The sequence below is a fragment of the Thermobia domestica genome, chromosome 12, assembly GCF_964235325.1.
Source record: "Thermobia domestica chromosome 12, izTheDome1.hap1.1, whole genome shotgun sequence".
Taxonomy (NCBI): Eukaryota; Metazoa; Arthropoda; class Insecta; order Zygentoma; family Lepismatidae; genus Thermobia; species Thermobia domestica.
Genome location: NC_137465.1, coordinates 144,900,453 through 144,925,070, shown reverse-complemented (window position 1 = coordinate 144,925,070; position 24,618 = coordinate 144,900,453). Strand labels below are relative to the sequence as shown.

General features: G+C 34.8%; 1 protein-coding gene across 3 annotated transcripts in view; it reads left to right on the top strand.

Moving 5' to 3' along the window:
* LOC145666708 (uncharacterized) overlaps nt 1–23,533 on the top strand; it is a 66,011-nt gene extending 42,478 nt beyond the window's left edge. For 2 of the 3 annotated variants that reach the window (XM_081734211.1, XM_081734212.1), the window contains exons 9-14: nt 868–1,023; nt 7,290–7,442; nt 8,290–8,436; nt 13,046–13,234; nt 14,634–14,779; nt 21,554–23,533. In XM_081734211.1, coding sequence (XP_081590337.1) covers nt 868–1,023; nt 7,290–7,442; nt 8,290–8,436; nt 13,046–13,234; nt 14,634–14,779; nt 21,554–21,660 — 898 coding nt within the window. In that variant the 3' untranslated portion in view covers nt 21,661–23,533. The remainder of the gene's footprint in view (nt 1–867; nt 1,024–7,289; nt 7,443–8,289; nt 8,437–13,045; nt 13,235–14,633; nt 14,780–21,553) is intronic. The other variant, XM_081734213.1, reaches the window with a different exon arrangement.
* The last annotated feature ends 1,085 nt before the right edge of the window (nt 23,534–24,618 follow it).

Genomic DNA, 24,618 nt, shown 5'->3' with positions numbered 1-24,618 from the left:
TTATTTTAATGAAATTAGTATGGTTAGCATGTCTGCTCGCTCTTTTTTTTTTTTTTTTTTTTTTTGTTTTGTTTTATTTTTCTGTGTTTTTGTAGGTGTGGTACCTCAAATTTTGCAATTTTCAAAAACTTCATAATCTTACAAAAGTATTTACAATTCTCTAATAAATGTTCCAGAGTTCAGAAATCTTTTAATATATTATAAATTTAAAACGATTAATTATTAAATATTTTTAGTTTTCCAAAGAAGATTATTGAAATATTTTACGAGGTCATTTTATAACAGTTTGTAAAATAAAATAAAATAAATAAAACGTACTTTTCAAAAATATGACTATTTCCTTATTTATAAAGGATGGAGAGCTTGAAGCAATCATAAACATGTCAAAGTTGTGTCCTTACACAATCATCATTGTCTCTCCTGAAGAAGTATGATATTTTGTAATCTAGCTGGAGAGTGCCTAGAGAAAAGGTATGATTAAGGCTAGGTATTTCTTTTCCTTGTCGATTTTAAAGAATAACATACAGGTACTTGAAAGGAACTATCTGAATTTATTTTCTTAACTTTTAGGGACGGTTATCGGTTTTCCTTTAGAGAGAGAGAGACAGAAAAGCACGCCCTAAAAGCCATTTTTTCTCGTTCGTTAAAGCTAAGAATATTATTGAATTAAGTATACGAGTTTTTGGCGTTAGTTTTCCTTCGTGCAGTGTGACCACTGAAGGGAACAGAAAGAAAAAAAAGTTTCACAGGATAAATATACAGGCGTGATAAGGCCAGTTTTATCATTAAGCTAATAATAATAATAATAATAATATGCCAGAGACCCTTCTTATTGTATTTTAATCAGCACTAATTTTCTCTAAGCAGATTGCAATGGGCACGTGAACGATGGCTTCGAGATAGAGAATACAGATCAAAAAGAGCATCACGAAGATCATCATCATCCGGATCCTCTAGCAGCACACATTCACGCAAGTCAAGGCGACACTCAAGATCGCGATCACGAAGGAAACATAGACCAAGGTATGTAATTAATGCTTGTAGCAAATTCTTTCCTGCTAATGAACATTAATGAAATCATTGTTTTCGTAACGAAGTAATATGTTGTATGTATGTTAACTGTGAACGATCATTGGTGAAACAAGTTAGTTGTGATTGTTAGGTATCGCGTGTGAGGTACAAGCTTAGAGTGAGCAAGTTTATCAAACACGTTTAACTGGAACTGAGGATAGAAAAACAACAAAAACAGTTCTACTTGACTACCTCCTGCATGTGAGTAAATGCAATTTCACTTTATCTCTTGTATGTGAAGAAATGTGATTTCTTCAATATTTAGGTCATATATCGTTATCCTTGATACGAAGATAGGGTAGGCTTTATTAACGTTTTTGGATCAAAAGTGGAAATCTTAAAAAAGTCGATGTAACTTGTGTAAATAGATGAACGCTGTCCGATGAAGTTGATGCGAGATTATGATTTATTGTCCTAAAGTATTTCGAAAAACTTTATATTCTAATTTGTAGTTTTTTGTCCCTGTTATGTTCGTTGTCCTTTGTTGTAGTGTTGCGTTTTATCATACTAGTGTAAACTAATTTCATTTTCTGATTGCTTCGTGCGCTCGTGATAGATAAGCAACATGAAACTAAAAACTTCATTTAGTGATGTTTTGACATTTTCGGGGAGTTAATCTCATTTTTAATACTATGTATGTTGAATACATTATATATTCTAACTTCCTTCGTTACTCTTGGATAAAATTAAATGTCAAGACAAATGTTTGGGTGATTTTAAGTATCAGAAGTTCTACAGATCGTTATCACATTTTTCGTGTTTTAAATTTCGTTGAAATCGCACTATATTGGATATGAGCAATGGCCATTGAAGGGGAGATGGGGCTAAACCTGTAGAAATCTTCGCCAAATCTAAAACATACAGGTTTAATTTGTAAAGTAATAATGAATCACAATTAGTCAGAACCTACTTATTGTGCCTTATTCAAGTGCGATTATAATATGTATTTGTGAATTCTAATAGGCTGAAATTTGTTGAATAATAATAATAATATTTCTTATAATAGTTTTCCAGATCAATAATGTATGTATATATGGATAGTTTACATCAATAGTGTGAGGTGATAAGCCAAGTTTGTTATGCATGAAGATACGAAAAATGAAAGGTAGGAAAGTTGTTAAAAATAGGTAGATTGCGATCTAAAGTGCGGGAATTTTTTCCATTTGCACTAGCCGTTTGGATTCCACTCTGGTAAAGAGGACACGGTGGCTCAGGGTAGAACGCTTACCTCCGCTGCGTGTTGTCTTTGTTCCATCCCCGGCTAAGTAAGATTGTGCTAGACAACATCGTGTCCATAGGTTTTCCTCGGGGTGCTACCATTCCATCAATTCTTGCATCATCATTCACTTGCCTATATCATCCATCTCCGTTGCCTAAAAAGCATAATTGTGGGACGTTAAACTAAAATATTTTTTATTTTTTTATTTTCCACGCTGGTAAAGCGCCCCATATTAAATGGAAAAATAACGTTGCCAGTTCAGCAGACTGTTTCCTTGGGCCATTTCCATACAAACAATACAGTGTTGTTGGGAAATGGATTCTAAGTTCTCTCACACAATAATGTGCACGTTATCCGTGTCATTTTTGCGTACCCCTACATTCCATTTGAACAGTGGTGAGCTGGAAACTTTGCTTTTTCATTAAATATAGATCATAGAGGCCAAACTGCTATGGTGCTACTGCAAAAATTCCATTTTAGATTGAAAACCACATATTTTCAACAGCAAGATATATAAAATTATCTTTTAAAGTAGCTGTTTTCCTTTTGGAAAAATCCAGAGTTATTTTGGACGCTAAATCGTTAGCAAAAAGTGTGTATGATATATATATGCAGGGTGAGTACAGTACAGAATTTCAGTACCACTCAAATGGTAGAAATTTACCATTCATCAAATGCAATAAAGAATTTACTTTACGGTCTCAACCTGTTCGCCATTATGTTCAATATATATATATAAACAACGATTAGCAGTAGCATTTTAAACCCATAACCCATCTCGCAAGAAATGGATGATACTATATTTCGTATCCAGTCCTGTAGGTCATTGATTTCGCGAACTTTGCTACTATATACACGCTCCTTTACCATACCCGATGATCAAAAATCACAAGGTTTCAAATCTGGGGATTGTGCAGGCTAACGCAGTGCTACATCACGATCAATCCATCGAGCGGGAAATGTGTGGTCGAGATAGGCTGCAGAAAGGGCATAATGCAGTGGTGCGCTATCTTGCATCTTTTAAGTCGGGTCTGTTGAGATAGTTCATCAATAGAGTATTGCTGCTACATCGTTAAGTACACGTCGTATGTCATTGTTTTTGAGGGTATCAAGAAAGAATGATTGAATTAGTCCCGCTTCGATCACAGGGCATCAAACATTCACCTCTATGGAGCCACATTCATGTTCCCAACTGACTCGAAGATTTTCAGTGCCTCAGAAAATTGTTACATGGGTTGACAAGTGCACTTGTGTGAAAAATTGCTTCATCGCTGAATGTCATTACATTCAAGATATCTTCCTGGATATTTTGGATTTCAGGTAAAATCTGACAGCATTACACTGTACGACGTTTTTGCGCCGTTGTTAAAGCTTGGGCAACTTGAATATGGTATGATCGCACCTGAAGTTCGTGTTTCATAGTGCGCTACACTTTTTTTGAAGGTGAAGATCCCTATTTCCGGTTGACTTAAAATGACTCTGCAGTAGCACTTGAAGTACAACAGCAACGTTCAGTTCATATGTATCGTAAGCGTTTCCTCGATAGTTGTTCGCTACCAATCCAGTTTCCAGAAATTTCTGATAAATTCAATGAAGTGCTAAACGGTTTGGTGTATCACATTCAAATAGCTGACGAAGAATTCGATAAACCATACACTTCCATGAGGCGTGCTAGAACTTTTCTGTGCTCCAATGTTAATCAGTCAGCCATTGTGTAATCTACAAAAACAAGAAAAACAGAGTGAGTCAGATTGAAGAGAGAAACAGTAGAAGCTAATGGATGAAAAGTTCGATAAAGTACATATTGGTGTGTGTTTAATAAATATTTATACCACTTGAGAGGATCTACATTGAACCACTTCAGCTTTATTTTATTTATATATATATATATATATATATGTCAGAATTGAGCTTCATAACTTATAACATCATTTGCCAAAGTAGTGATGGATCGTTCTTCATGCAGTGCAGCACGCACTTAGTTGCGTGAACGATACTGGAGAAGGAAATCTGTACCGGTTTTACTGCTGTAAAATTGATCATAGATGCTGAATAATATTCAAGTCTGGGATCAAAGTTCATCCTGATGTTTGCAAAGGTATAGACACGCTGTTACCTTGGAAGACTGCATCCTTATTAGGATACAACATCTGTTCCATATATTGCATCTGCTTACCCAAGTATCCAGATAATCACTGGAAATGACTTTTGGAAGTAATAATAAGACTAATGGAATGCCATGAGATTGCAGCTCACACCAATACAGAATATATACCTTTTTAGGGTCCGCCATAGATCCATAACTCCTACCTGTGTTGGAAACAAGGAGGAAGATTAGTCATCGCAACACACTAAGTCTCTTCCAGTCGCCAGCAATCCATGTTCTGAGTTCTCAGCATCATCTTTATCGTGTTATCGCGTTGGCAGCAATGATTAGAAGGTTCGAAATCACAATGCGACCACGAATGTTGATGTTCTGCTCTCGTCGGACTATGATTGTAGAAATAGATCGTTCCAGAAGCCGAATGATTTCTGCACTCACTTGTAGAATATAAGCTCTTTGATTCAATTTTTGGTTATTCTTCTCGCCTAAACTTGGTTTCCTGTTTTCTAATCTTCTTTGATAGTGTCTTGCTGCGAGTTGTGTATCGTTATCACCTTGGATACTGTTGCGTTCGATACACCTAACACTGTTACTGTTGGACCAACTTACCGCGTACCCACAATTTGCTCTCTGAAAATGGATTTTTCATTTTGTACTATCAACATCGTGGCTCAATGATAGAGCGTTCACCTATGATACAGTAGAGTTACAAACCAAACCAACTTTTCTTATCAACAATAAAACTGTCACAAAAAAAAAAAAAGTCACTTGCAGACTTGTCAATCAATCAAATTTTGCCATCGTTCCAAATGGTTAGCCACCTGACATTGTCACCGGGAGGCACAAAAAGGACTTCCCCATTCCTTCAAAAATATCACATGTAAATCTTGAACTTCAAGGGAAAAAGTTAATTTCGCTTGTGCGCGAACCATATAAGGGTTCCTGATTCTATCCCATACCGTGCGACTTTGTGGTGGAGAACTTCGTGTTCATGGGTTTTCTCGGGGCTCTCTCTTTCTTTCGCATGTTCTCATTCTAACAGTTCGTTTATAATCATTCACGTTCATTAATCATCCATCTCCCTTACCGAAAGAGCATAATGATGGGACATGAAAAATTTCATAAGCAGTGTATGAATTTTCAGTGTTGCTAACACAAAAATTGTATTGCGGCACATGTGTGTTAAAACAACAGTGGCACGCGTACACCACATTAGGGATTTTGGTTTGTATGGCTTGATGTTTTCTCAATATTGCAACAGTAGTAGTACTAGATTTCTACCACTTAAGTTTTAGTAGAGACTGGAAATGGAATATATTCTTGGGGAGTTTAATTGATTGCAGAAAACTGCTTGTCGCAATCTATACCATTTTAACTCTATAGTGATCAACAATAAAATCGGAAGTGGTTGATTCTACAACTTCAGTTTGAATAGAGGGTTAAGAAAGATATGTATCTCTTCTTACAAGGGACCATTCCGACTTGGTGAATTCAATTGCTGAAGATGATGGCTAGTACTGGATTCAGCACAAAAAAAAAAAAAAAACAGATAAAAGAGGGTTTTTAGTGGCAGACCGTATACGAGGGGGGGAGATAAATGAGAACAAAGTGCGAAGGCAGAACGTAGAGGGGTCTGCCACTAAACAACTTTTTTTTCTGTTTGTTTTGGTGCTGAATCCAGTGCTAGCAATCACCTTCAGCAATTGAATTCGCCAAATCGGAATTGTTAGAACGCTAAATAGATTTTAAAACGCGTCTGAGTACATCTCTTATCGATTTTGCTGTATATAGATCAATATTGAAACAGGAAGTTGTAGTGGATTTTTATAATTTTCAGTTTTAGTAGAGAGTTATTAATGTATTCTTGATACGCTTAATCGATTCCAACGAACTCGATTCCTGAGTTCTGACGCTCTACATCCTGGTCAAATTTGATTATGATTCATCAGGTAGTTTATGAGATCTTTCTGTATCCCTGACGGAAGGGCAGACACACTGAAAAACAGGGTAAATATATACAGAAGTTTCGCTAATCCAAATTCCTTAATTATCTTGGTGACTATATGTATCCCTGCGTAGCTGAATGTAAGTATACTTACTTTCATGATACGATTTGTGTGTGTGTGTGTGTCACGTTGTTTGGTGTTCCGTTACGTATGTAGCTTACTGGTAGTATATTTAGTACTTGTGGAAATCTTAAACTTTGTTGACTATAGCTTATCTGCGGAGCTCATATATAACCAAATGTGAATTTCGTGTGCTTTTGTGGTTTACTTTCACGATGATAGGGGCAGGGAGGTAGGCGAATGAATAGAGACATTAAAATAAGAGTTAATGATTCCGGTGTGGGTACGAGTATCATGTAAAATGTATCATTTTTCGATTTTTTTTTATCTTAAATTTTTCATCCTCACTTTTAGCCCAACTTCTTTAATCATGGGAGGTAAACGAAAACAAAGTGTTGCGGAGGACCTACATAATTAGGTAACATGAATACGTTTACTTTCTGTTGGTTGTTCCGGATATAATTTTCAGTGAAGGTATGAAGTTTTCCAAGACGAATTAAGAAATCTTTTAACTGCCAATGTTTATTAATTTAAACATTGAATTGTCCAGGCACAACATCTGTATAGTCCAAGTGTGTGACAGGTTGAGCACTGACCTCAACTGTGAATGTATGATTGATTTAGGAACGCACATAATGATTGGCTTTCTAGCACCTTAAACGTTGATCCAAGCTCAAGCCTCAGTCCAGTTGTACATTCTCACCCTTTCAACTTGGCTTAATTTGCATTCATAGAGATATGGTGTATGAATTTTTTCCTTGATTTCTTATATACAGTACTTGCAGTGTGTTTATTGGATTTTAATAATTTTTGCTTGTTTCATTGGCAGCCAAAGATCATCAACTGTGTCATCCAACTCGTCTCCAAGTCGAGGACGTAGTAGAAGTCGAGGACGCAGTAGAAGTCGAAGCGGAAGCAGAGATGATCGCAGTTTTTGGTCTCGTTCCCCTTCTTGGAGTTCTCGTGGTTCCTGTTGTTCAAGGTATTTATAAAGAGCCAATAATTCTGTTTATAGAGTGAAATTTTGTTGACCGTTCTAGACAAGGAATGTTGCTCTTAGAGTCTTTTTTTAAACCAGGTAAATTAATAGTTACAGTAAACAAGTTTAAAGCACACACTTCAGATGAAGAAGAAGGAAATGGTGTTTTGTACAAGCTACTCGATATTTCTGATATGAAGAATATTTTGAGCTAAAAGTTATGAGGAAAGAAAGCGCTTCACCTCATGTCTGTAACACACTGCTGTTAGCTACTTCATAATGATCTCATCAGGTGTCCACTTGTGTGATGTAAGACATGATATGTAAGAAATTATCAGTCGCATATTAATGAATCGTTAAAACTTTTTCGAGAGCAAATAAAAATTATAAATTTATGCTAATTATGAAGGTCAGATTTCCCATGCATATAGTTCATATATACTTATCAAAACTCAGTATGCTAAACCCCAACTTCAACAATGTATGTTGGTCCGTTCGCATTGCGAAGAAACTTATAAGGGGATAAAGCACAGTCTGTATCTTACGAGATCATTTCTTTTGATTATTCTGCTTCGGAATCTTCGTCCACACACACTTCTCTTGGAAAGAGGTTAGAAACCAAGAAGTGTCTGGGAGGCAATTCTGTAGATCATTCAAAAAATTGTATTCAACGTCAAATTTTCGCTTACAGCTGTCAGCTTTTTAAGACTTAGGTAAGGAATAGTATTTTGGCAGGGATTTGCATTATCCATGGGAGACATATGACGGTTTGGAAGACATATACATGAGTCACTACTGCTATGAGTAATGTGATAGCTGTATTTAATTCTTAAGTTTTTCTTCCCTTTAGCTCCTCCAGAAGTCACTCAAGATCCCATAGTAGGAGGAAGAGAAGTTCTAGTAGACATCGGAGCCGTTCGCGCCGCCATAGTAGCAGACGGCGATACAGTCAGTCACGCTCATGGAGAGATAGAGACCGGGTCCGGGACCGCGACAGGTATGTCGTGAATTATTTTCGATTGTAAGTCAAATTGAGAAAGTTCATTCTTACAGAAGTGCACGAAATGCATGGATAAGCATTGCATATTATTGTCAGTTGGATAAGCATGTAATTAACCTGTAGTTTTCGACAAGTTATTGTACGTAAAAAGCATATTAATTATATTTGGGTTACATTAATAATATTAATGGTACGATGGCGAAAATGGAATCGTGTACTCTGCTTCGTAATAGAGCTGTCTTTAGTGTTTTCTCAGGTTAGGTTGTCTCGATTGTTGTCTCTTACAAGACAAATTCCAGAGTAACATATTACTACTGTTGAACTTAATTCCTAAATGTGTAACAACCTTTTAGACAATCAATTTATTTATATTTTTAACATAAAAAAAAAAAAGTTATGATAGAATAACAAAATCTGTTACTGCTCTTATTGGCTTTGATCTGGTGCTTGGGGTCCCGGGTTCGATCCCCGCCCCCGCCAAGTGAACTTTGTGGTGGACAAACACCGTGTGCGTGGGTTTTCTCGGGGTTCTCCCGTTTCCGCCCACTCTTCATTCCACCATTTCATTCATTACTCATCATCACCGTCTCCTTTAGCCTAACCGGCATAACCGTGGGACGTAAAACTCAAAGATTTCATTTCATTTTTTTCTTATTGACTTTGAGTCGAACGTCGATTTTGTACTTTGCGGACGCAGTCTTCATAGACTATAGAGTAGATTTTATTTTTGTGAGTTGACACTTTATTTTTCTCATCTTCAATTCACTAGCTATGAGCTTCATTTCATTTGAGGAAATTTTGAAGTGTTGTATGTGGTTACTTAAGTTGTTTCATTCTTATGAAGTCGTGGTCGGCGCAGAGTAATGATGGAATAACACCGAAAAATTTGGTCGCAAGATCAACAGCTAGTCTGCAAGCATTTATCAGTCCAGCGTTCTGATTCCATCATTGTTTTGTCTACTGTGGGGTTGCCAGCGACCTGGAAAACCTGAAAATGTCAGGGAAATCGTGGAAAATTGGAAATGTCAGGGAATTTTGTATACTTTCTGGCAGGCACAACTTCAAAAATTATTGAAAAATGCCTATTAAAATACAAAATAGTGCGAAATCTGTCATGCCTTATTCCAATTAAAATTTGTACTAACCAAAGTGTAAGCGAAGGGAAGATGTATAATTTTCTTGAGGAACTCTAGAACAAGAATATAATTGTAGCTTCCAAAACTAAAAAAGTAAAACATCAATTTTCCAAATTGTGTGTTTCAGAAGAAAAATTGGAAGAATCATTTAATGTATACATAGATAGGTTAGATGTCTTTTATTGCAATCTATTTGATAATAGTGAATTCGTTGATTTGTGGGACGTAATTATAATGTTACGTGTCCTTTCCCATGGAAATGTTCCCGTTGAGAAGGGTTTCTCAGTTAACCAAGACATGCTGGTTGAAAATACGCATGAAGAATCTTTGGTGAGTTTACGAGTTGTTCATGATACTATACAATGTGCTGGAGGACCCCTTGGTATTGATAGAGACTCAAAAGTGCGTCAGTACGTACTTGGATCATATGCACGTTATGAAGAAGCCATGCAAAGGAAAAGAACGGAAACCACGGCAAACAAATTAAAGCAAGAAAAAAAAAAGCGCATAGCTGAACGGATTACAATTTTAGCAAAAAAGAAAGCAAAACTTTTATTAGAGACTTCCATTGAATGCAAAAATTTGGAGCATGAAATTGAGACCTGAAAGCATCTCTGTTTCGTCTCTCTATTTAAAGATCTTCCTAAATTTTCAATATAGAAAGAGAAAGTTATCTTCTAAATAATAATAGATAGTTAGTTACTCTAAATAATAATTAGATAGTTTCTAAATATTGATAGGAGTTATGCAATGATTACTCTACTCTAAATTGACCATATTTTGAATATTAATATTAATTTCTAGATTTGACATCAGTGGTAGTATAGTTGTAATATCTTATTATATTTAGTGCGAATCGAGGTTATTTGTAAAAGAATTAATTTCAAATTAATGTACATTTATTGGATCAGTAAATCATCCTTAAAGAAACAAAAGCTTGCAATTGTTGCAGACATATTCGAAATGAATATAAATTAAGAGCACTCTTTCAGTATGCTATTTCAAACATACTAAATAGACCGTTTGAAAATTACTTTAAAGAAGAACAAATATTTAAGTGTACTGAATACATATAGGCGTGTCGAGGGACCTACTTGAGAAGTATTGAAAATACATTTTTTTACACAAGACAAATTCAATTATAATGAAAGGTTAACTTACATGAAAAGTTTAAGTCAGCGAAAATTCTCATTTCTCGAAGATTCAGTAATCTGGCTCTCCTGAGTTGACGTCTTGTTTCGTTCTGTCCTTTTTCTATCGTTCTTCTTCAAGCTATCATTTTAAGGAAGTATTTATACAAGTTTTAAACACTTTCACTGACATACAATTTAGAAACAAACTAGCACGTCATACATCCTATATGGAGTATTTTGAGGTTGTTTACCATCTATTAGTTCCTATTTCTTTTTTAAAAATAAATACTGTTTATAGATCTGGAAAGTTATTTTGAGTTCCATTACAAGCATGTACAATGAATTGTAAAACGATGTTAACGTTAGTTAACACACTAATGTAGAGAACTGTGGAAACTAAGGAAACATGCAGTAGTAATTTGTTCAGTGTGAACTTCCGTAACAGAAATTACTTATATAGACTGTAATAGTAAGCACGGTAGTGTAATTTTATTATAGTGAAAGAAATGTATCACAGATTTAAACCTTGTTAATTGTATACTTAGGAAAGAAAAAGAAAGAAAAGAAAAAAAGAATGAATGGATGGATGTTATGGAGGGTTTTCTATTCATTCTTCTTTGGAGGAAGGAATTATGCCTGGAAAACCTGGAATTGTCAGGGAAAATCGATTTGAAAAAGCCCTGGCAATCCTGCTACTGTTAGTAGGTAATTTTAAAAATTAGTTGTTAGTGGAATTGTATAATTTTCATAATGACATGATTTACATTAGGAGAAATTGAGTGAAGATAATAATTCGAAATATAAAATTTTCATTTAAATATTATTATAGTTGTAATTTTCGAGAATTTGTAATTGGAATCCGGAAAACGGATAACTAACACCGTCTCGACGGACCGGTTGTTCATATGGACTGTCACTCTAGGATTTCTCGTGTTCGAAATAATGCGTGTGCAATGCAGCAGTTCCACTCACTCTTTTCTGCAGTTCTAGCTGTGAAACTAAGCACTTTTCCCCATAGGTCCTTATGTCCATATATATATATATATATATATATATATATAATGTCATTTCCATAGTATTATTTTATGAACGAAACATCATGCAACAGTATTTAGTCCGGTTATGTACTATAAAAGTGTGAAAAATATACATGCCATATATATAAAACAGTTTTTATATTCCAGTATATTCTTTTGTACAGAAAAATATATATTACATATGATGATGTATACTGCAATGGATTCAAAGCCGCCGCAAATATGTACATACGCGGTAGTAGTTGTAATTTACGAAGTTGAGTATGTATAGTACTTCTCTCCTTCCTAAGTTAAATAAATGAAGAACTACCGCCCATTTCAATGATAAAAGTGCCCACGGTTGTATAAATTTCTAATTGCACTTTACACACTAATTTGAGAACGCGGAATTCAATGAATCTGTTCTTAAACATAAGCTATCCATGCGAACACGTAAAAACTACCTCATCAAAGTTCGGGAAATTTGAACCCAAAGCATGACAATGGTAAAAAGTGACGATGCTTGAATTATTTTTTAAATAGTGCTTTTCATAGTAATTTCTGGATCAGGGTGTCTGTCGGTCATGAAAGTCCCAAAAAAGTCACGAAATTAGAAAACGGTCTTGAAAGTCAAGAAAAGTCGTGAAATTTAGCTTTTGGGTGTCGGTTTTTTATTCATTTATTCATTCATTTTATTTATTTATTTATTTATTTTGTTTGTTTGTTTTGTTTGTTTGTTTGTTTGTACATACAAATATAAGTACAGACTGGAAAATTTTGTTATATCAAACGTGAAAATTCACCACCAGAAAGTTCTGTGGTTAGCTTTAGACGCTACCAAATCGCAAGCAAAGCACGCTTCTATCGTATGCATGAAAATTCGGCCTAATTCGCACCCAAATTCGCTCTTCAGAATGTTAAAAATTTAATGGTTTGGTAAAGAAAAGGTCACGTAAAAGTCACGAAATTTTATTGTGGAATTTTAGTAGATACTCTGTGGATGCAAAATCCCCTGGAACTATTTTAAATATAACCATCCATGAGGTCACGAGAAAAATTACCTCAAAGTTGTGACACAAATATAAATATCCCAGCAAAATGTACAAAATATACTGGAATATACAAAATTGTTCGAATTTTATCATGTAACTCAACATACTAGTACGGCACCCAACTGGAAGTTTCACTGCTGCTTTATGTCATTAAATTTTTCTTTCCTTCATATTTCTTCCCATTCCCGTCTGATAAAACGTTGTTTTGTGATGTAATGTTGTCACAGTTTTTTGTTAACTAATTTGTTATATTTGTATCCTTCACCTAGATCTCGATCACCAATTCGCAAAACAGTGTCATGGCAGCAGAGCGAACGGGAGAAGCTGCGGCAAGTTGAAGAACGAAGAGTTATTTATGTTGGCCGTCTTTCCGAAGGTACCTCCAAGGCAGAACTTCGTCAGCGTTTTGAAGTGTTCGGTCCAATTGTGGATATAAGTGTTCACTTTAGAGAGCATGGGTAAGGAATGAACCACAGATGGTATAGCATGTTTTAAATACGCATGGAATCCATATCAATAACAAGTCTCTATGGATTTGCCGTTGTTTTACAGTTTTCAAAATTACTGTCAAACTGAACTAACGAAGTTCAGCTCTGCACGTCCTGTTACGTGGAAAATTCCATTAAACGAAATGATTCTTGTCTTTCCGACATGGTTTATTTCGGTGTAACGTGACAGCCTGTTGTATAATGTATAATTATTGGCGATTCTACTGTGCTTTGGTAAATAATACCTCAAAAACAGTAACCGTTTTGTTTACTAGGTCTTTTTGTTGTTGTTTTTAAGTATGAGACTGCTTTCAAACTATATTTTATTGTGTTTTGAAAATTGTAAGACAGGCTAAATCCACAGAGACCTTCTTTTAACATGAATATGCTCATAGCAGATGCATTCCAGGTTTTAAATAGTCTTTTTGCTAGTGATAGCATTTCTAGGCTCAGACCAACCAGAGCTTACTTAAGATGATAGATAGTTCCATCTTGCATTATGAAGCTAGGAGAACGAGTGTAGTTCTCTCGTTTCGTTTTGGCCAACACTTAAAAATTTCATGTGGATTGGAGGGATAATTGGCACAAGTGTAACACGATAGATTCTTCGTTTTCGAGATATGGCAAACACGGAATCATGGATGTAAGCTTCCAAAATATTTAGTTCTACTCGTAATATCCTCCTAAGCGATTTTTATGCATGATATGATTTTTGTCCTCATGGTTCTAAACAATTAGCTTTCTTCACTTTGTGCGAGTAACTGAAGTTAATCTCCAAGATCAGTACCTATGGTTTACATCTTACGTTAGTCAGTTGATTCATGTGTTTTGAAGCCTCGATATTGAAAAGAGGCGTAAAACTCCAAAGAGAAGAGTTTCGCTGAAAACAGTAATAAGATTGCCAGTGAATTAAAAATGTTTATATGTGACATTATTGTGTAAATTCTTACATTATAATTGTTACTATAGGAATAAGTTGTAATGAAACGTGCTGATGTGTGATAAATCGTATTTTCTTTTTTTTTTTTGGTAAATAATAATATGGTGAATATTACGAAATCAAAAATAAGTACCAGCATATATTTCTTTCTAATATGCGTAGTGGTTACGAAAAAAGAAAAAAAAAATTCTGGATTGTGGAAATGACTCTCGATACCTGGATTGATTGATTATAAATTATAAAATATCGTATATTCTGTAACCGTGTTGCATGATTTCTAGGCGTTGAATGGAATTACAGTGGATGGTATTTATGCAATTACAGTGGATGGCATTTATGCACTGTCAAAATGGATTGTTTCATGATGTAAAATGAGGAATAGTACTTTGTGTTTTGTATTCTAAATAATTATAAAATAATACTTTGTAGAGACAACTATGGATTCGTGACTTTCGCTTACAAAGTGGATGCATACGAAGCAGTGGAACATGGAAATGATGATCCGTCATTGCCACAGTATGATCTATGCTTTGGTGGTAGAAGAGCATTTTGTAAAGTGCGCTATTCTGATTTAGGTAAGTATATTTTGCAGTTCACAAATTGGAGATGTGATCAATTGTATAAAATAATGAGCAAATCTCATTATTAATCAGAAAGCACATTACAATTCTACAATGAAGTTTGAATACTGAGCAGGCCTGAAAGATGTCACTACAATCGAGGGACTGCGATGACTGAGTAGCAGAGCGTTCACCTCTGGTGCACGGGGTCCTTGGTTCGATCCCAGCTCTCGCCAAGTGAACGTTGTGATGGGCAAACATCGTGTGTATAGTTTTTCTCGGAGTTCTCCCGTTTCCTCCCACTTTCTTTATTCCACCATTTCATTCATTTCTCATCATCACCGTCTCCTTAGCGTAGTCGTGGGATGTGAAACTTAAATATTTCATTTCATTTCATTTTACTACAGTCGACAGCACAATTGTTTTGTGTAAATACGAAAGTAAGACAGTGTACTTGTTAGACTATTTTTTAACTTAGAAAGAAAATAGGTTTATATAAATATTGTATTTGCTCAGGTAATTTTGCATATTTTCTAAATCAGGGTATGTAAATGTACCAATTTTGTAAATAGATGTCTTGATGTGGGCTTTATTCGGGTATGCGGTAATTAAGAATACAGTGCGTTTGAAACAACACTTTCGGTATGCGTGAATGAACAGATTTGTTTTGGGGACGTATATAGTTGGGGACACCGCCCCCTGACGCTTACGCGCCCAAACCGCGAGTTTAGACCTGGTATAGGTGCCGCATACTTTTATCTTTCTCGGGTGGCGCCTTGAAGAGTGACTCCTTCGGCGCCATACCTTAGGATGTCTTTCCCCTGGCACTGTCCAATTTGTTTAGTTCCGCGGCTTAGTAGGCTGCTGCTTCTTAACTCATTAATGTCCATAATTCCCTGCGCGAGGTGTCTGTTAAACAAATACAGGATTTTTTTCCTTTCAATCTCTGGCTTGACGAAAAAATGTAGCATTGTAAAATTTCAACACCTACCCATAATTCGTTGCGCGCAACTATAGCTGCACTCGGGCGGAATAAATATCGGAAATAACTTATTACTACAAATAAAGTTGCATTAACTTTTCCTGCTACTTATAATGTATTAGACACTAAGAAAACACTACATTCTTATAAAACTGTTCTGTTTTACATTATAATAAAATGAACAGTAAGTGCAGCATATCTTTTTTTTATATATAAAAAATATCTTAATACTGACTTGTCCAATCAATAATCTGTACTCAATAGTTCTCCAACATCTCATACTCAAGAGATACTAAGCATCCGTGAAACGTTTTGAAACATTCTGGATGCAAAGAACATTTGCACTTTTCACACAAGTACTTTGTTCGCCCTGAACAGATCTGGCAAACTTTGTACTTTGATTTACCAGCGATAATCCAGTGGTCTTTCCCATCTAGTCAAATAGCGCCGTAGCCCTCTACGGAAGGAATACTCGCACGAACACCTTTTGGTTTCGGTGGGGTTCCATGCGAAAGCAATTGTAGTGTGCATTGTCTTTTGAATGACAATTGATCAGTGCTCTGCTCAAGTCTTCTGTACGGGACCCACCCATTTACAACACAAATGGTAAGTGCCCAGGAGAAAAAAGGCCACCACTATTTCTTGTTTCTGATTATTGGTCTATATGTCTGTTGAAATTGGTCTGATAGGTCAACTCCACCCATTTTTGCATTGTACTCGGCTATAGGTCCTGGCACGCTCACTTGAACTACGGTCTTTTGTTTACGAGAGTGTCTACTGCTATTAAATTTAAAAGTAAATTTTTGCAAAAGACTGCAAGCATCTTAAATATACGGAATAGTCAGGAACAGATTGTTAATTATTAATTTCAAATATTCTTAATACAGAAAACGTATTACGTAACCATGGCTTTCGATAGAAAAATCAGTGTCTAAATTAACGTAAACATCAGGAAGAATGTAAAAAATAAACTATAATAAGCCAAAATTATTTTTTATGTAGAACGCAACTATAGTTGCACTCAGTAAATACTGGGTTAAGTTCTAACAACTCGGAATTCCGAAGAGTGACATCTTTGGCATCCGCTCTTTTTATCTTGGCACCTGAGGCGCCCAACCTCGCTATTACGGCATGATAAGGAGGGTTGTCCTTAACTCTAATTGGAGAGTGATCCCTTTGGCGCATTCCTTTCTACTATTTAAGAAATCTCTTCTTGAGATGTAGATGAAAAAATCCCAGTGAACTTTAGCTTTCACGCATTCAATAAGCCCGATCAAAAACAACATTCGTTACCAACCTACGAAACTACATTAATAATGTAAGAGTTTTAACAATTATATTCATAGTTTTAACAATGATATTCATAGTTATTCAACGCAGTTACCTTAATGATGTGACGTAACGGCATTTCATGATATTTTCTAACCCACATGAACTACGCTAAACCGTAATGACCTTTCACCTGTTCCATAATTTGGCGTGCTAAACAACTTGAAACTTTACTATGCAGTCAGATCATCCACCTGTGTGTGACATAATGACCTTTCATATGTTTGGCCAATCTTATATATAGAAAGCATATAAGCATTTTTAAAAATAATATCGTACATAATAATCCCATCATTTTCTCTCTCTTATCGTAATAAATGCACAATACACAAGTATTTAAGGGGAAAAATCGCACCATAATGAAAAACAAAATCAAGTGCACGGAGCAAAAATAAAATTGAAAATAATCCCTTAACCCGTAAGAACTATGCAGAGTCAGTCAGACACCGCGTTCGTCATAACTTCCCGTTCTACCCCCTCTCCAAATTGCCGCTTCCTCTACCTTCTTGGTTATATTGAGTGTATATGCGAAAATTAACAACGTGTCGGTAATTTTTCCGCAATATATTGTTTGGAGTCTGACAGACTCCGCGTAGTAGTAATGTGACAAAACATATGGGTAGTACTTCAGGGTTAAAAATAAGGGAGCGCAAAATACGCAGTGGTAGCAAATACGTGAAAGTATTTGCTATACGTTCTAATACGTTAAAAAGAAAGCGGCAATTGGTTACATGGACAAAATTTAAAAATAGCACATAAGTGTTGGAATTCTATAGACTAATTCCAAGAGTTCGTTAAATGCTTCATGACATGGAGATTATCATCATCATAGGTATTCTGCCATTATTGGCAGGTCACTTACCGGAACTGAGGTTCCACTCTCCACTATCTTGCACTAACCTCCTCTTCTTCACGTACATTTTCTCTGTTTTGATATCCATCAATTGTGTAGCCTCCTTCACCCTCTTGCTCTTTTTCCTGTCACCATACCCTCTAGCACTTCATGATACATTTCCTTAGCCAATGTCTCAAACAGTTTCTCTTCCACTTTTCAATAATATCTAAAAATGTTATTTTCTCTCCTACTATTTCTAACACCCTTTCGTTCATTTTCTGCTCGACCCAGCTAATTCTCTCCATTCTTCTTCACACCCACGTTTCGAAAACTTCTAGTCGTTTTTCATCACTTTTGCGTAATGTTCATGTTTCTGCCCTGTACAGTACAACACTCCACACGAAGCATTTTATGAATTTATTTTCTCAACTCTTTATTCAGTGTCCCACAAAACAGACTTCTCTTCCTCCTAAAGGCTTCTTTCGCCGTTCATATCGTTGCTTTTATTTTACGTTCGCACTTCACATCATTAATAATAATAATAATAGTACCCAGGTATCGAAAACTAGGGCAAAATGTATTTCTTGCTAAAATTTCACGTGAAATACATTGTGATACATGAAATATGAGGTTTTCACTGGACTGAAGCACATCATCTTCAGCACAATGTTTCTAAAGGCCATCCTGTCTTGTTAAATACGCTGAATTGCTCCATTATTCAATTTAGTAATATATCTTGCATTTTTTCGACTTCATGCTGTTAAGTATTTCAGTGAATTCAGGAAATAATACCACAGGATTCGTGTTTACATAATCATTTTAAAAGAAACAAATACTTTTGCCTGACACAATTTAATTTAGGCTGGAACGGTTAATTTCTATGTTACATTTGTGATTGTTTTCTAATGTGTAAAAGTAGAAATAATTTCAATTCTAGGAATGCACTACAAATTAAAATTTTGAGAACACTAGTTCTAACACGCAGAGGCAACATGGTAAGTTGAGTACATATTACATTATCAGGTATACAAATAATTAATTACAGACATTGAACATGTATTACATGGATTTTCTAATTATTGTCCTCAGCGCGTACTATTACAATTCTGCATAAGGGTTTACTGTTAAATTATAATTATTTTAAATGGGACTATGGTGCAGATAATTTTAATATTCAGAATATCTGTAAATTTTATTTTTCGGTTTTATCCTGATCTCTGTACGAGTAAAACAAAAAGTCTGACTGACAGACAGATCAACGCCTAGGTCACTACTTAATACGTTCGTTGCCGCCATTTAAAAGACGGGAGTTACCCCAGGTACCAGAAGGATATTTTAGGCGAAAGTGTTTCTTTTGATCTACAAGTAATTTACGCGGGAGAAGGAAGCCACGCCCACAATGGACAAAGTCACCATTTTCTGCATGCAGTCAATACTAACATAAGCTGAATCCATGTGTTGTGAAGGAGAGAGTAACCTATGAATCAGGTTAAGACACCGAAGGGTATCACTGGCACATAAAATGGATGCCTCAGACGTCCATTAACGTCAAGCGGCGGAAGAGATGTTAAGCTGTACATAGGTTTTGCGACGTGAGGTACCACCAACGAGGGATTTTTAGAAATTCTTCTTGGAAGAAGGTAATAATTAATATAATCGGAATCCCGTAAAGTAACGAACATTACATTTGGTATTTGGACCAAAATAATTAAATAACGTGTTTCAACTTCTTTTCATAATGAACTAGAGAAGACAAAGGGGTTGGAAATTCGAAGTGGGAGGTGTGAAATGGGGTTGCGGTTATTATAATGAGATTCATATCTCTGAAATCCGTAAGGTTACAGACAAGAAATTTGCCATTTAGACTTCTAATTTAAAATAATTTGAACGTGTCATTTGAAGAAGGGAAACATTCTGCTTAGCTAATTTTAAGAAAACTAGCAGCGTTCACCCCGCTTCGCTGCGGTCACCCCGGAACGCAATAAACTTTGTTACTTAGATAATTTTTACTTTTTCGCTTTCAAGTGATATGATAAAAACCATAGAAGATTGCAGTAAATCTTAACATTATATCGCCTGTCATTTATGTTAACCCGCCCCGCTTCGCTGCGGTCATCCCGGTGCTGGCATATTGTAAAAGTGTCTGTAAAAATAAGCAAATCAATTAAAAAATTTTAAACAGAAGATTCAAGCTATTTTCCGCTGTATATCGCCTGTCATTTATGTTAACCCGCCGAGTGACACGGTCATGCGGGTTGCATATAAATACGTTTATTTTTACCTATGATGAACTAATAACAAAGGATTTGTACGTTATGGACACTTGAATGGCCAATTATCTCAAGACACTGGTAATTAAAAATTAAAGTGATATGATAAAAACCATCTAGGGTCCAAATCCTAATAACCCCCCAAAAATGAAAGAAATTGGTTCAGCCGTATTAGCGTGATGAGCGGACAAAATTTTGTACGTTCTCTTTTATATATATAGATAGAAGCTCCTGCTGGCCAAAATATTTTGTTTCTTTAAATTTGTGTTATTAAATGACATTGCATATATGATTGTAAAGTTTATTTCCCAGTGAATGCGTCTTTTGAATGTGTAAATATTAAGCTATAAAACATCATTAAAAAAAAAAAAAAAAAACTTCAAATAACACATTCAATAAAATACGCGTTTCAAAGTTTTTGACATCTGACCTAGAAAAGAAGAAAAAGGGTGGTTCAGTAGTAAGATACCCTATAAGGTGTTGTAATTTCGTGCGAAATTCCGGAGTTAAGAGGAATTCTATGTGAAACGCAGAAGCAGGAACGCAAAGTATTCCCTACAGTAGTACATAAGGCCATTTCCTAGTAGGATGATAAAATCCGGAAAACGAAAACAAAATTAATAATGTTCACATATTGATATCCAGGTGTTTATTATCTGTCTCTTCCTTTTTACCTGATCATTCGTTTTGATAATACCCAGTTTAAACTAACGTATATTTAGTAAAGCGGCAACCAGTTTAGGTTAAGAGGGCAGACTACTAAAAATGATACAAAAGCTAACGATATTTCTTTTGTCCGTATTTTGTAAGTGAAGGGAGATAATGAAATGTAACTTAGCTCAATAATAAATAATGTTATTCTACATCCGTAAATACGAATGGAAAGAATTTTCAGTGTTGCCATTCATAGAAATTACAGTGTGGCCAGAACATGAATTACCCAAAAATCTAGGTTAAGGCAGCAACTACAAAAATAAACTCAACAGTAATTGATGCCTTATCATGCTGTCTTGGCTCCCTGTTAACTACCTTTTAAATAATATTTGTATTTATTTTGTAATAAACAGTACAAAATAAATAATTTTGTAATAAACAGTAGATTTTTGGGTAATCCATATTGTGGCCATACTGTAATTTCTATTAATGGCAACATTGAAAATTCTTCCGATTCTTATTTTGGGTGTAAAGTAACATTATCTATTATTGTGGTAAGTTACATTTCATTATCTCTTTTCACTTCCGGCAAAAGGAAAATGGTTAGCTTTTGTATCATTTTCAGTAGTCTGCCCCCTTAATGATGTAATGAAAATTCAAATGTTTCGGTTCATCGTAACGTTTTCTTTGTATTAATTCCGAAATATTCGTCTTTGCAGATGCCATGGGTAGTAGTCCTCCAGGTCCACATAATTCTAGAAGAGAGGATTCATTTGATTTATTGTTGCGTGAAGCACAAGCAAAACTTCGGAAGCGGAAGATGTGACAAAAGCTTAATATACTAGGTGTAGCGTCTTACATGGTAGAAAATTCTAATTTTCTTGGGACAGTTTATGTATCACTGCTATGCTTTTACTCTTAGAAGCAGGCAGTGCCTTAATTGTCCAAAGTAGTAATGTGATAAAAGTATGTATGAGCGTGTATTTTGTGTGGAAGTCTATGTATGTGAAAGCAAGTGATGATTGGAGTTTTAAATGTACATAGTGTATACATAAGAAAGAAGGTGCTTAGTCAACGCAGTTTGCTTTGTAAGCAGACTGCTTATTCCATAGAGTTGTTTTCGATGATTTTTATGAGTTCGGGTGCTACCAATTTGTCGTCGTCTTTAAGAGGCGCAACCATTAATTGTTGGGGTATTCATTCAGCAGGAAAAAAAAGAGATTTGTCTCTTTCAGAACTGGATTATTAATTGCTTTTGTGACAACTATTCTTTTTGATCGTGTTATCGTGCTTAAACATGTTAACTGTATCTGTAGTATATCTATCTATATAAATATACAATGAGCTAATAGGGCCAATGACAGAATGATGATACTTTTAAATTACATCATACTCTTCGCATTTTTAACTAAAGTGCAATAAATTTTATTGATCACGTAAATATTTCCTACTGACAACTTAATGGGGTTAATATCATATATATGTTGTGATTTAAATATAAACAATAAAAGGATTAACATTTACTATAAACAGATTGAATTATTTAAAAGACAAGTACTCTGTAATTAAATATATGACAAGTTTGTCTCCACTTTCTCGATATGATAGTTTATCGAATGGTAGTACATGTATTTATTTGTCTAGTCACTGCTATAAATAAAAATAATAAGTGTTTGGCATTATTTTAATTGCCATACTTTTTCTGTATACTCATAAGTAGGTTGATGATACTATTTTGCTTAATGAAAGCTTAGTTTGCGTGTAAGGGAACATTGTTCAACAGAACAATTCTTTTACAGAAATACAAGGAGAAAAAGCGTTAATTTTTTTATCTCTTTGAAAGAAAATGAAAACGTAGTAATATGGCAGTGTCTTGACGTTTATTTGTTTTATTTTGTTAGAAAGCATTTGTGTAAAGATAAATTCTTTAACCATAAAGAGAGAGAATGCTTTTTCAGTTTATATCTCTGACAGAACAGTATTCCCCGACATGTATCTATAAATAAGTTAAATAAATGAATTACACCAGAATATTAATGCCAATGCTGAACTGACTTTTAATTGTTAAAGTAATGAGTAAAAGAAAGTAATGCAGATGAATTGCTCAAGGTTTTACACTACGGTGCATTTTCCATATTTTCTGGTGGTTGTTATGCAAAAGAAATAGTGCTATGCTATCTAACGTAAGCAAGAAGCGATTTGCAGAAAAAAAAATAGGTTTTTTTTGGTTGCAAATATATAAAATTTTACATAATAGTTTGCTGTCTAAGAGAGTAGAAACAGTTAATGTATGCCAGAGATGTCAATCTATTTTGTTGCAAAAAAATCGTATATTTTGAAGCAACAGTTGAAAGAAATAAGATTTCTTTATAGTGATTTTGAAGTTTTAATTTTTGAGGAATTTGATTTGGAAGGTAAAATCAACACTGAAGATTTGTTGAAGCATTATGAACTATGGTTAGCAATAATTCAAATTGCTGTGTTGAACGAACACATATGGTTAAAGTATCTAAAAACAAAAGAAGAAAAAAATAGAAACTGATGAATTATTCTGATGTAGATGGAAAGTCTCTTCAGATTTCTTTTCTATTAAAGAGGTTATATCTTGCAAGAAAAATACTATTTTTGGCAAGCAGATGGAAAATAATTTGGAAGAGACTATTATATTCAATAAAATGTGTGCTTTAAGCAAGTAATAATTGTTTTCTTTTTTAATTTCCTTTACATTTAATTAACACACTATATACACTAAAACCTCGTTAATCCGGACCCCGATAAGCAGAATTTCGCTTAATACAAACAGACAAAAGAAATCAACAATCGTATTCGTTACGTAAGTCTGTGACAGTTAAGAATAGAGTACTGTATTTACCGTTCTTGACAAATACATTACACTAAAATAAATGTGTATGATACAGTTGGCAGTATGCTAAGTACAGTATTAGTATATCTATTTAGGCGTATGCGCTTCAAATATACCTTAATAAACGTGTTTCGATGCATATAAACAGAGTTTTAATGCACTTTCTACTGTTCTTTCAGGTTATTTAAATTAATTCGGTCAACCATATACTCAATTAGTACGGATTAACAAGGTTTTACTGTATCATAATTAGACTTCGGATTTTTGCATATTTGCATGTTTTATCCTGATGTGATATTGATATTCTCTTTAAACAGAAACTCGTTTAAGGTGTTTTGGGGTAAAAGAGCAGAGTTTTATAGTGCATATATTTGCATATTTCGGAGGTTAATGCATGTTTATGTCGTTACTGCATATAAATGCATATTTAAAGGAACGACCAAATCGATAATATTTAACGTCCAACAACTTTCCTCATAAATGGAATTTCAAGTTTCTAATATAAATAGACTTAAGATCTGTAAATGATTCATTGTTGTCGGTTTAGAATGTCTTCCAAGATCATGTGAAAGGAGACTAAGAAGGGGGCGAGTGATTCATCCTCTCGGCAATGATGCATGACTGTTACCTTTTTAGAAGAAAATATAAATAACGGTGTCAAATCACTTACGACAAAATTTTCACGTCACCCATCTCGGAAGTTAAAGTTGCTACTGTTGTGTGTGTGTGTGTGGATTTTTAAATTAGTGGCCCTGTGGCAGTAAAAGAATATGAATAGGAAAATCTGGGTCTGAAGTTGTAGTGCGACATCTTCAAATTTGAATTTTAACTAGCTCAGAATCTTGTACAATTTCTTGTCCATTTTTGTCCAAGAAAAAAAAAAAAATACCACTCAAATAAACGAGGGAGAACCATTTCAAA